General features: G+C 43.5%; 1 protein-coding gene across 2 annotated transcripts in view; it reads right to left on the minus strand.

The window, feature by feature from the left end:
- FRMD3 (FERM domain containing 3) overlaps window positions 1-14,340 on the minus strand; it is a 231,118-nt gene that overhangs the window by 104,156 nt on the left and 112,622 nt on the right. For both annotated transcript variants that reach the window (XM_006769025.2, XM_006769024.2), the window contains exon 2: window positions 6,306-6,410. In XM_006769025.2, coding sequence (XP_006769088.1) covers window positions 6,306-6,410 — 105 coding nt within the window. The remainder of the gene's footprint in view (window positions 1-6,305; window positions 6,411-14,340) is intronic.

A 14,340-nucleotide genomic window follows, 5' to 3' on the forward strand; every position in this document is an offset into this window, starting at 1 on the left:
GTTACAAACTGAACATAATTAAAGCATAGTGATTAATCACAAAAACAATATGTAATTACATATGTGTTTTCTGATGGTCTCAGGTGACCCCTGTGAAAGGGTCATTCGACCCTCAAAGGGGTCACGACCCACAGGTTGAGAAGCACTGATAAACCAAGCCCAGAAGGTTCTCACCAAGAAGGGAAACCATCTTGCCTTGGGTATCCTCTTTTTCCCTAATTCAAACAGAGATAAAATGCTGTTTTCCCAGCCCCACTTATTCTTATGTCTGTCTTTTGGCCCAAATAAGATAACCAGTTCACATGTTTGTTCCTCCAACCACTAAGATTATGACATCCCGGTGAGCTAAGGGACTCCAGACTGCAACCTGTCTGTATCAGGCATCCCATCCTTTCCAAGAGAGGGAATGGGGTATAGACGGAGTCCGTTATGCGCAACCATTTTAATTTAGCACCAAATTCTGCTTTCTGCTGAAGGAATATGACAATTTCCCCAAATCTGGCAGTGCTCATCGCCTGGGCCACAACTGGAACACTAGACAGTGTATCCAACTTTCAAGCTACTGTGATAGCGCTTTGTTCCTTGTAACTTGAGTGCCCAAAGTCCTTTCGCACAAAGCCAAGTTACTAGTCCATACCCCTCCCAAAACAGGTTTCTAAGCTGTCTTGATTTTTTAATACCTCCTGAAACTTAAAAACAAAAGAGGACTCGCTAAGCAGACACATTCATGACCAGCGACTTGAGGCAGCAGTCCAACCCTTTTCAGAGCAGGGCTGCCCTAAATCTTAGGCACCACTCTCACTCCTACTTACAAGCGTCTGTGAAGCAATGTCCCTGGGAGCAGAGTGCAGCCTTTCGATGGCAGGGGCAGCTGGTGGGGAATAATGCTGTCTGGCTTCTTGGCACCATCCCCAGAGTGAAACCTCAAATCACTGGGCCCGTTTTTATTCCCTTCCATGTCTTGCCCAAAGGTGCCTCTAGGAAAAGCAAACTGCTCTAGCACAGAAAAGGTCTTCTCCCATTAGAAAGAAAACTCACCGATAGGCTTCCTAGTCCTTTCTGGCTGCAACACAAAAACCTCAGGGTCAGCTCTATTGGGGGAGGGAGTTGCAGGGTTCAGCATGTGCTTGCATCCATGGTTTCCCAGGTCATGCTATCAGAAAGCGTGTCCTAACAACACAGGGTGCTTGAGGAGATTGTCCAAGAAGTGTGGATTCCCAAAGTGAATTTGTCATGTTTAGTGACACTGATGTAAGTGGGTTAAACAGATGTTTAAAAATGGGAAAGCTAAAATCAAAAGCACTGGGTCCAATCTGCCTGTAGACTGTAACCAACTACCTACAACCAAAACAGTCCTCCTCTGGCTGAACTGAGGGTGGGATCCTCAGTTCTAAGGCACTGCGGGTGACTTCCAGCCGAGTATGGGGGAAACGGAAAGGGTGAACGAACAAGAAGAAAAAGAAATTCAGAGCAAGGGCCATAGAAACTTGGAATTATGAACTCCAACTATTTCAAAACTTCAACTTTCTAAAGAGAAATTATTCAAACACCTGAGCAAGGAGATGGAAAAAAATTGCTACATCTAAGAAGAAAATACCTGGATTTCAGCGAAGTACTAGCTTTTTCTTCTGGAATTATTTCTTCCAAGACTTCTAAACTTAGAGTCCCAGCTTTCTCAATAGTAAAATGAAGAGAATACCAGCCCTCATCGTCTGCAACTAAGAGGATATGAGTTCTTCAGAAGACAAAAGTGATGGAAACTCAAGGGGATTTTTATTGACCAGTATTCAATCTGCCCCCCCCTACCTCAAATTTAAAAAATGGAAATTCTGGGCCCTTACCATTAAAAGAGAAAAAGATAGTCATCATTTACTGACCCAGTCCTCACCCCTCTCAGAGCATATGGTGCATGAGACATCTTGTCAAACATATGGTGTTCCAAATGTGAGAGTGCTAAATATTGAATATTCCACAATGGTTTTCCATAAGCCAAGTTGTGAAGGCTTGTAGGCAAACCACCAACTCCCACAGCAGAGGTAAGTTCCACTTCAGCTTTTCTAACTAATCAGATTTTCTCTGTTGACTAGTTTTCTATCCAAATAATTCATTGATTTTTATTTTCCATTGAGAAGAAGTACATGACCTGCTAAAAAAAAAAATGCTGGTCAATCAATTTCTGCTTAAAACTCTCATATCAGAGTGTCTATTCCTTTGAGTCCATTTTTCTAATGAGCCAAGGGTCACTTTCGCTCATCTCTCCCAAAGATCATAATAATGGCCATCCTGCCTTTAAGTGAAGTTATTAGCATTTCTATGTTTTAACTTGCTTACCACAATCAGGACAGAGAGGCTCAGTCACTTGATCAACATCACACAGCTTATTAACCAGCAGAGATGTGATTTAATTCATATCTTTCTGAGTGCAAAGTCTATGCATTTTCGTGCAGCAACTGTTCAGAAACCTATGTGGAATCTATGCTCATATTGTAGCCTCAAAATCAAAAGGTTATATAATAGTTGTGTGATTCGGGGGAAAAACAGAACGATTCAGACAGCCCCCTAAGCAACTGAATGGCTACATCATATTAATACAGTTTGTTTTGGGGGTCATGATCCACATTTTTTCTACTAATCTACTACCCATTTCTGAACACTAAAAAATAAACTAAACCAAGTCAAAATATAAAGAACAATGAAGCACATCAACCTAAAGACTTCTTTTTTAACTTAAAAAAATAATTTCAGACCGATGGAAAACTTGCAAAGATGGTATAAGTATAACCTTCACCCATCCTCCCCAATGTTAGCATCTCATATAACCACAGTACAATAGTCAAAATTTAAAAACTAATGCTAACACAATACTATTAAGTAACATGAAGACTTAAACCAATTTTCCCACTACTGACACCTCTCTCTGCTCCAGAATCCAATCCTGGACCCGACCTTGCCTTAGAGGCATCTCTCTAAATTGTGAGTTTCCCAGTCTTTCCTTGCCTTTCATGACCTGAACACTTTTGAAGAATATTGGCGAGTCACATTGGAGACTGTCTCTCACTTCAGTTTGTCTGATGTTTTCTCAGAGTTTGAATGAGGTTATGCACTCTTGGGAAGAACATTGTAGAGACTCTGCCCTTCCCAGTGCATGATATCAGGGGTAGGTGCTGTTGGTACATCTTTTTACTGCAGATGTTAGCCTTGCTGGCTTGGTTAAAATGTTGTCTGCCAGTTATCTTTTTCCCCTTGTTATTAACAAATATGAGGGGAGGCAGATTCTTTGAAACAAGTTTCTCCACAAGCTTTGGTCCACTAATTTTAGCTTTCATCCACAGACCTTGCCCACAATTATTATTGTGGTGTTCTACCATCATTTTCCAAGTTCTAGCATTCCTTGTACATTTATTAATTGGAATTCTTCTGTAAGGATGAGCTGCCCCTTCTCCCTCTTTTTATTTATTTGGTTATTTTGTTTATATCATTATCGACTCGTGGATCTTTGTTTTATTCCAGGGATTATAATCCCACACTATTGTTATTTATTTTTGCTGCTCCTCTTGTTCCAGGTTGGGCCACTGAAGTTCTTTCAGGTTGGCTCTGTGCCTTTCCTAGGGCCCTACCTTTTAGCTTTATGAGCACGTCCTTACTTTCTGGCAGCACAAGATGCTTCAGAGTCATCTTGTGATTTCCCTATGCCAGGCCTAGAATCAGCCATTTCTGCAAGGAGCCCTAGTTCCTTTTATCGGAGAATGTATTAGAAACCAAGATCTAGGGGCTAGGTGTGCTCATTGCTACTGTGATGTCACTGCTTTTAGGCCATCTCGGTGGGCAGAACCTATAAATATATGCATGTGTACTAGCCCACATATATACACACTTATATTTATTTCTATATTTATCTATGCATGTTTTTTTAAAAAATCATGAGTTCATATTGATATCTCTCCAATTCTAAACGCTTCTCTATGTTTTATTCCCTATCTCCCCAATGAGAGAGTGAAGAGAAATGAAAAGGGCTAATGCATTTAAGTCATTTCCAGCTATTGTCTAGGACTCTAGGCAATGGGTCAGCAAACTATGGCCAAACACCTATTTTTTGTAAAACACTTTTACTGGGGGGGAAAGGGGTTTTTTTGGAACACAGCCACATCCATTACTTTGGATATTTTCTATGGCTGCTTTCCATAATTGAAAGAATAATTGAGTAATTACAACAGAGGCTGTGTAGGTCACAAAGCTGAAAATATTTTCAATATGGGCCTTTACAGAAAAAGGTTACAGATCCCTGATCTAGACTGCATTTCAAATTTTCATGTGAGAGATGAAATGGAAAGAATATGGGTTAAAATCCCATCCTTCCTCCAACAATTACTAGCTATGTGGCCTTCGGCAAGCCACTGACCCCTTCTGTACCTCAGTTTCCCTCTTCCTTGCAGTGTTTTAGGGGAGACTAGAGACCATGTGAGTAAAATTTCTGACACATTATAGATGTTCAACTAATGGTAGTTAGAATGACATCTATAGGTTGGCTGTTTATAATTTAAAACGGAATTTTGCACACACACATACCCAAACTATTTTCAGTGGTGGTTAGATGATTAATATAGTGCACAGAATCTGTTTGGCATATAGGGGTTAGAGTTTAAACCATAACCCTTAACTCAAATCCTCACTCCATCACTTACTAGCTGTGAGACCTTGGATGAGTAACAATGTCTTTGAGCCTGTTTCTCCATATAAGGATAATATCTTCATAATAGCCATTAGAAGTCATATCTATATGTCTTTATGCCATGGTCCCCAACACTAAAAGACGACCAAAGCTGGAATGGCGGTATCAAAAGTAGCCTCAGGATGCATTAGAATACCTGTTCCTGGCCCTTGACCCAGGATTCTGACTTGGGAGATCTAGAATAGGGTCCACACTAAGCATGTTCACAAACACCTAAGGGGATTTTGTTGCAGGGCCAGGTCTGAGAACCACAGTTAATCAGTAGTAAATGCCACACAAATCCTCTCTGTGATCTCATGTCAGCCCTATATCCTCATCAGTGTCCTCCTGCCTTCCTCTCACTCAGATAAATGCTAGGCCCATTAAAGGGCTCCTGCAAGTGCTGCAGGAAAGCAAAGCCTCCTTCTTCTGAGCCACGACACTGTATCCCTTTATAGGAGATTAGGTCCTACTGGACTCCAAGAGCCTAGTAAGATTCTCCATGTTTCAGAAGAAAATCTAGTCTATCCCTCAAACATCCTCCTCCCTCATTGCTTCTCATTGCATTGGGTCAGTCAACACAAAATCAAGGACCAGGTGGTGTTCTATGGAGGGGAAAGGGGACAGGAAGATGGCCAGGGACATTGGTAAGAAGGAAAGAAAATTAAAGAAGTCTGAGAGGCCTGTCCTCCTATCCCTGCCCACCCCCAGCTGAGCCTTTCCCAGATTGCCCTGCTTGGCAGTGTGACAGGGTAACAACAGATACAGAGCCTCTAGCCCGTATCTTGGATCCACAGCAGCGGTGTGGAAGGGGAATCCCCAGGTAGTGGGAGCTGACGTGGAGATTCCTGGGGCCTTTGGATGTGAGAAGCATACATCACTGTGACTGACACATCCCATGCTGAACACAATTAGGCTGGTGCGTTACTCCAAAGACAAGAGTCCCTGCCCACTCTTAAGCATCAACAGAAGCCAGAAAGAACAGGTGTGTCCAAGAGGAAGAACATAATGAAGGCTGTCAAATATAGTGGGTCCCAAGGAGCAGCTTTCAAAGTATCTTAAGCCTTCATCTGCCAAAGCTTTTTAAACTGAGGGGGCATAAAATTAAAGTGTACATTTCAGTGGCATTTCGTATATTCACCATGTTATATAGCCACCGCCTATCAAGTTCCAAATGTTTTCATTATCCCAAAAGAAAACCTTGTGCCCATTACGCAGTCTCCCGTGTACCAGTAGCTTTTTGTAGTGAGACGTTTTGAAGGGTACAGGAACATTTTGTCTTCAACCAGGTGGGAGCAACTCCTGAAAAGGCCTAAGTAAGTGTTCTCTTCTCTTGCCCCACCCAGTCCAGTGGGAACAATGCCAGTCAGTGTCTGTCTGTCTGTCTCTCTCTCTCTCTTTCTCTCTCTCTCTCTCTCACACACACACACACACACACACACACACACACACACCCCAGACTGGTCAGTTTCATGTGGTCAACCATCAGCAACCATGAGAACAAGAATGCATCACGATTGTTCTGAGAGGAAACTCTTTAGCACCCCACAGCCTGAGTGACTCCCCAAAATGTGTCCCGACAGAGGTCAGCTCTTACCCGCTGCTTCTCTGGGTCCACGTAACGAATCCCGAAGTAGTCCTTCTCCAGCAAGCTGTAGTAGTTGCAGATGTGGTCAATAAGAAACTGCCCTTTGGTCTCCCTCTGCAAAGGAAACACATTGACGTTTCAGCCAGAGCTCACCTTGTGCATCCATGCTAACATGTGTCAATTCACTCCGGTAGGTCTGTGCTTAGAGAATGGATCCATTCACTCTAGTTCCTGCAGCTGAGGCTTCCAAACCTGACCTAAAATCTGCAGTGAGAAATGCATCACACACACACACACACACACACACACACACACACCCCAAAGGAACACCATGAGCCATTACACACAAACACACCTCAAAGGAATACCATACATGCAGAGCACTCTAATTTGTTCTATCTTATTAAATTATATGCCATTTAATTTTTTCTAATGCTATTTATGATTCATAACACTGATTTCACAACTCAATACCTAGTGGAAATGCATAGTTTGCAAATCCACATGTGATACCCACAGAGCAGTTGGAGCAGAGACACGAAGCATCTCAGGATGACGAGGCTGGCTGGCAGCCTGTGGATGCAGGGGCAGTTTGTGTTCTCAAGGTGGGGAAAGACTCTACTTCAACTCAAAACTTAAAGGGAAAAATGGCTTTTGTTTCCCTAGTGACTTCTGGAGACAGGCACAATTTTTGCACTTCTCCAAGGTCATGGGTCTTCTCCTAGACAAGTGCTGCTTAAACTTGGATGTGCCAACCAGCCTCGTCATCCTGAGATGCTTCGTGTCTCTGCTCCAACTGCTCTGTGGGTATTCATTCCTCCACTATCCTGTGGGAAAGGTCTCCATTTCACATCTGAAGAAAGGGAGGCACAGACAGGCTCGGCGGCTTGCTCAAAGTCACACAGCATCTATAGAGCAAGGCAGGATTTGCTCCAGAACACCAAACTGTAGAGCCTGGGCTCCTACTGTGCCATTTCCTCTCCCCGGAGCATTGGTGAGTCTGCTGAGACTCTGCTAGAAGGCAGGATCTGCATCGCAGAGAAACGCAATGAATGTCATCGGACAGAACATGCCTCACAGCCATCTTATCACATCCATAAATCAACACAGAAATTCACTGTGGGAGATGGCGGGGAGCTCAGGACTAGGGTTCAAACAAGCCCGGGTGACCTTGGCAAACTCCTTAGCAGTAAAATAAGTTGGTTGGACCAGATGATTTCTAAGTTGGTTAGATTGTTTTTCCTTCTAGAACCCTATGAGTGAGAGCTGTGTCAGCCAGCCAAGCCTGATTTAGATAAGTACCATGACAACAAAACCCTTTTAATAGCAAAGACTCTTCCAAGCCCTCATCAGGATATTTGATAAGATAAATTTCTGCTTCAATCAAAGTTGCTGACAGACCCATGGAATGTTTGGGGGATGGAATGTGACCTATCAGAATAAATGAAGAAACATTAAGCGAGCCTCTCCTCCAAATCCACTAAAAGTAATTTTGGAAGATCAGTGTGGTCCGTGTTACATGGTTATCTTTTCATTAGAAAGTAGTACCATCAGCTTGGGCAATGGGTGAAAAAGCCACCTGCTGGCCTTGGATGCACCGCACTGAATGAGAGACTGGGGCTTTTAAACCCACATGGTGAAATGAAACCTCAATTTTCCTGAAATCACTTCAAATTTAATTTCGAATGAACCTTGAGCCTTTACTTCCTTTCTGAGAGAACCCATTTGATGTAGCCCCAAAGTAACAAAACGTCAAAAGGAAATGTGCTTTTAGATTTCTGTAATTGTTTTTAAGCCAGGAGGCCCAAATGACCAAATATAATGACAGTGAAAGCCAATGCGCAAAATATAACAAATGGATTTAGTCCCTTTCACAGACTTATTCTGTAACCCATCCATTTTAAAGAGGCTGCTGCAGGATCAAATCACTGGGCACAACACGAGCTCATCATTTCATAATGGATTGTCAAAAGCTTTCTGCAGCATTGACTATGGTGAACTACCCCCACTATATGCGAGACCACAAGGTCTGTGGGTCAAGGCAATGCCGTGCAGTGAGGTGGGATTAAGGAGACCTTGAATTTGCATGACAGCTACTACTAGCATTTGCCCTGAAGATGTATTGCAAAGCACCACAGAGATCTTTTTAAAATAATTAAACACAACAACCAATACACACTCTCTGGCAATATCCCCTTAAACTACCTAAGACCCTTGAGAGAAGGAAATGCCACTGAAGACAATGTGGTGACTGCAGGGTGCAAGTGTGGCTGAAGCAGGGATCATGCCTTCCACAAAGCAAGTGAGGCCAGTTCCCACTCCCAGGCCACGTGGTGGGTTCCAGGCTGATTCCTCAAAGCACCTCCCACAGACCAGCAAGCCCTAGAGCAGCGGCTCAGCATCCCCTGGAGGGAGCTTGTTAGAAGCAGAATCTCAGGCACTGCCCCAGACCTACCGAACCTAACCTGCATTTTAGTAAGATCCTCCGATTAGTCACACACTCATCCAAGCTTAAGCAGCACTGGTCTAGAAGACCCATGACCTTGGAGAAGTGCAGAAATTATGCCTGTCTCCAGAAGTCACTAAGGAAACAGAAGCCATTTTTCCCTTTGAGTTTTGAGTTCAAGTATAGTCTTTCCCCACCTTGAGAACACAAACTGCCCCTGCATCCACAGGCTGCCAGCCAGCCTCGTCATCCTGAGATGCTTCGTGTCTCTGCTCCAAGCCAAGGCACCAGCTCACAGCCTCACATTCCATTCTGCTCTGTTCCACTCCTGCCTGGAAATCCGGACCATGTTCTTAAGCCATTTAACTTCTTACTATTGGCATTTCTGTGCACTAAACCCAGGTCTTGCACTAAACAAAAGGCCACCCAGGCCCAATCCGAGGGTTAGTTGTGCTCGCTCAGGGCCATTTGTGTGAAGGTCAGAAGTCCAGCTGCCAGCCCCCGCCCCGCCCCCCCCACCTCACTGCTGGGAAGGGGCTTGGAGGAAAACACTGGTTCTGCCCCCACCTCCTACCCCTTGACCACTAGTGAACTGACCCAAACCCTCCACTTGCTTCTTCCTGAGGTTTCTAGGGTGGAGGCCATTGTCTACCACCCTGTTGTGGTACTTAAGCCAGTGCCTGGCACACTGAATGTCCCTGAATGAATTAATGCAGCACTGCTTTCTCTCATGGAAAACCTGGGGTCTGGGACCTAACAGGGTGCCTCAGGCAAGACAGTCAAGTCCTTGTATTGGAGGTTCCTCAAACATAGTGGAATTAGCCAACTTTCACTGAAATCCTGCAAGATCTATGGGGAGAAATGGTAATCAAAGATTTCAAGTATACGGACTCCTTTTTTATGTCAACATTCTGTTGATTCTCTCACAAGATAGCAGTTTCAACAGCAACTGAATAGGGAAAAGGAATCAAGCAGCGACTATAAATTCTTTAGAGCTGTTACCTAAGTTGTGTTTTATTAATCATCATATTTCATAGACATGAGAAACAGTAGAACATAAATATGTGAGCAGGGCCTCAGAAGGATGTTATGATCCATGCCTCAGGAAAGTGCCTCAGGCATAGGCTTTTGATGCTGTCTCTAAATGAAGCTACCCAGCCTCAGAAATGTACTGACAGGGTTGATAAAAATGGTCTGTTCACCACCCACACTTAAACTTGTGTCCCTACACTGGTCCCCCACCACCTGTAGCGCACTATGACCATAAAGCCTGCAGGAGCTCCGTCCCAGCTACCTGTCCCCTGGAGTGTGATCTCCACTGCCCACCATATTCCCACCTACCATCTTCCACGTCCGCCATTTCTCACTCCGCCCTAACCCCTGGAGGATTCTGAGTTTTCAACTTAGAGCTGAGGCAAGCTAGTGGCTTTCGAAATGATTCCTTGAGTTTTCCTTTGAAGTGCTTGGGAGCATCATCACAGCCAGGTGACACCCTCAGTGGACACAGCTTTGAGTTGCTCTGTAAGGCTGTGCAGCCACTGAGACCTACAACCAGGAGAACCTGACACAGACCAGACTTTAGGGAGGAACACTAGGATGAGGGGAACAGGCAATAGTCAGAAATCAGGAGCACAGACCCGGGATGCTGAGAATAGTTCATCCTGGGGTTGGCACTGTGCCCCTAGGAACCTTCTTGACAAACAGAAGTGGGACTGCCAGACCTCTTTCTGAAAATAAAGGTTCCTGCTCAAAGGGCCCCATTGCCTAACACCTGTGCCCACAGGAGTTCTCTTGAGAAGCAGCGGTCTCCATGGATGCACATGTAATTCATACATTTCTGGTATTAGTTAAGGGCCTCAATCCATTGACCTTCATGGGCAAAAGAACAAGAAATGGTAATGAGAAACTGGTGAACTAAATGGTTCAGCTTCTATTGTGAGGGACAAGTATTTGTCAATTTAAGAAAGATTGTGTCTTGCTTGAACAGCATAAAAATGCTCTGTTTAATCTCTGCTTAAAAAATTCAAATATATGTTTTAATTCATACATTTTGTTATGGTAGGCACCACAGCCTTAAACAAAACAAAGCATTTCTTGAGAAAAAAAATTAGCTTTTATAATTGGATTTTAAATAGCATGCGATATCCTGCTTTGTTAAATTGTTCCTTCCCATTGCAGACAGTAACTGGTATTTGAGTTTGACTGTGACATAAATTCAGAGAGTTGCATCCTTATAAAATAGTGAGAAAAGAAATAATTCTAAAGCTGTTTAAATGTGGAGAAATGTAAAGAAAACAAGAATACAGGGATCCCTTGTGGTTGAGTCTACAGTGGAATCACCCAGAAATTAAATGTTGCTTTGATTTGTTTCCTTCAAATATTTTCAGACATCAAAGATAAAACCAAGACTTAGAGAAGCTCGAGTGCCTAATACTGAATACCCATCTGTTATGTAGCAATAATCAGCAAAGTGTGGCTAAGATAATTGAAAATAGAGGCTAGATTGATTAAAGGCATTTTTGTGCACAATAAATATTAATAAGTTGGGGAAAGGGAAGGGTATGGCTATGACTATGACTTAAAAACCAAAAAATAAAAACAACTATCAAAGATAGACACTCATTGGAAAAAACACGAGACAGTTGCCTGAAAGTGAGGCTCTGGCTACAAGATAAAGCAAGACACAAGGGGCTGCCTGGCCCAGCCATTCCCTTTGGTAGAGAGTCAAAACCCAAATGCCCATCTCAAGTCCATGGCAGCCCCTACACACCCTGAGAAGACAGAAAAGCACTGTCATCCTCATAGCAAGAAGCTTTCAGTATCAAGGAGAAGGTTAAAGGGCCCTGAGGAAGAAAAACAAAGAAACTGCGAGTCCCTGAGAAGATGAAGCAGCCAGAGCACATTGGCCACTCCATCGTCTGGGTCCTGAATGGGGTCTCCTTAAGGAGAGTCACGGTTAAAGAAGGAGGCAGGGTGGCTTGGTGTAGGTAACGTCTCTTCCTCTTTTTGGGAGGGGAGGGGGGGCGGGGGTCATCTTTGTTGTTGAAAGTATTACAGATGTCTGCCTTTTTTCCCCATTGACCCCTTCTACCCCCCCTTACCCCCCACCACCCCAGGCCTTCACCACACTATTGTCTATGTCCATAGGTTATGCCTATGTACAAGTTCTTTAGTTAATCTCTTCCCACCCACTCTTTGTTTTTCTTCTGGGTGTTTCCCACCTCCAGGACCCCTCCTTGTTCCATGGCTTTCTTCTAAAAAATGCCCATGTGTATGTGCTTAGGCACAGGGTGTTTCTCCCCTGGCGGGCACCCTGGTGCTTGGAGAATCATATGTGCTGTGTCAGCTCATCTTAGTTTCTGCCACTGCTCAGGGCTCAACAGGTTCTTCCTTCCCCATATTTTTCTTCTTCCTGTTTCAGGCTCTATTACCCTGGCCACGCCCGACTCTTGAAGGCACTGGCTTCAGAGTAATTTTGAAGTTTTAAAATTTCAACAAAGTGGTGTTTGTGTTTTATCTCAAGCTAAGGAAACCAATTATGCATCGAACCCATTCATAGTCCTATCTGGGGAGAGCCTTGGGCAGAGGAGTCCCATGATGTCTACATATCCCACACTGGGGGCAAAAGCAGTTCTGAGAATCATCCTACAGGGCAGCTCTTGGCCCACCTGAGACGGGGAGATAAAGTAGCCAAAATAAGAGTTGTTGAATGGTTTATAAAGAAATTCAAAACCACCCAGCCGGCGTGGCTCAGAAGTTGAGCATCAACCTATGAACCAGGAGGTCTCTGTTCAATTCCCGGTCAGGGCACATGCCCAAGTTGCGGGCTTGGTCCCCAGTAGGGGCCGTGCAGGAGGCAATTGATCAATGATTCTCTCTCATTATTGATGTTTCTATTTCTCGCCCCCTTTCCCTTCTTCTGAAATCAATAAAAAAAATTTTTAATTAAAAAGTTTTAAAAAAAATTTTTTTAAGAAATTCAAAACCACTTACACAACTAGGCTTTGCTCAGGCAGGGGGAAAACCTTTATCCTGACCATTAAAAAGAAACTAAAGGATAAAGAGATAAATTTAAGAGAAGATTGTACACCTGTAGCCCTAATGTATCCATGGGAGTCCACGTGACTCAGTCTTTGCATACCTCGGACACATTTAGACAGGAGGTCAATATTAAAAGTACTCAAAAAGAATTTCAATTCTTCATTATTAGTTTTCAAGGAAAATTAAAGAGAACCCAAGGTTTAACCCACAACAACATTTCCCCAAAGCCCTTTAGATTCTCCAAATGTCCTAGTAATCTCCAGGTACTGTGAAACTCGCCCCAAATTCCCTCCCCAACACTAAACCCACAAGTCTTTATCTTTTATCTCCCCATCCCCTTCTTCTCCCCTATTATTATATAGGTTTATCTCTGATAAAGGTTTAATCTCCAATATTTTCAGGGAACTCATACAACTTAACAAAAGGAAGATAAACAATCCAATAAAAAAAAATGGGCAACGGACCTAAATAGACACTTTTTGAAAGAGGACATACATAAGGCTGAGAGACATATGAAAACATGCTCAAAGTCACTAATCATCCGAGATCAGCAGATGAGTGGATCAGAAAACTGTGGTACATCTACACGATGGAATACTATGCTGCTCTAAAAAGGAAGGAACTCTTACCATTTGCAACAGCATGGATGGAGCTGGAGAGCATTATGCTAAGTGAAATAAGTCAGTCAGAGAAAGATAAATATCACATGCTCTCACTCATTTGTGGATTATAATGAACAACATAAACCAATGAACAAAAACAGATATAGAGACAGAGAAGCATCGATCAGATGCTCAAAACTCAAAGGGAAGGTAGGGGAGGGGGGAGTGAGGAGGAGAGATCAACCAAAGAACTTGTATGCATGCATATAACCATAAGTGATGGATGTGGACAACAGGGGATGGGGGTGAGGGCAGGATTGGGGGGATGAGGGGACATTGGGGGGATAAGGACACATTTGTAATATCTTAATCAATAAAGGGAAAAATATAGGTTGATAGCCTTGTTTATAGCAAGAAACAATCTCTGCAAGATAGATGAGGAAGAAACTGAGGAGGGCCAAGGCAGAAGGGTGGCTTGAACATGCAGTTTTCAAGAACTAAAGAAGGAATGCAGTTCTAAAGGGCACTTTGCAATGGCCCAGGGGAGGGGGGAGTGAGGAGGAGAGATCAACCAAAGAACTTGTATGCATGCATATAACCATAAGTGATGGATGTGGACAACAGGGGATGGGGGTGAGGGCAGGATTGGGGGGATGAGGGGACATTGGGGGGATAAGGACACATTTGTAATATCTTAATAAAGGGAAAAAATATAGGTTGATAGCCTCATTTACAGCAAGAAACAATCTTTGCAAGATATATGAGGAAGAAACTGAGGAGGGCCAAGGCAGAAGGGTGGCTTGAACATGCAGTTTTCAAGAACTAAAGAAGGAATGCAGTTCTAAAGGGCACTTTGCAATGGCCCAATGCATGTCACTATCATATTCGGTGTAGCCTGCCCAAGAAGCATTCTGACAAAGTTGAGAAGATTGGGAATGGAGTGGGCTGGGCAGGG

This window comes from Myotis davidii, unplaced genomic scaffold, assembly GCF_000327345.1.
Source record: "Myotis davidii unplaced genomic scaffold, ASM32734v1 scaffold98, whole genome shotgun sequence".
Taxonomy (NCBI): domain Eukaryota; kingdom Metazoa; phylum Chordata; class Mammalia; order Chiroptera; family Vespertilionidae; genus Myotis; species Myotis davidii.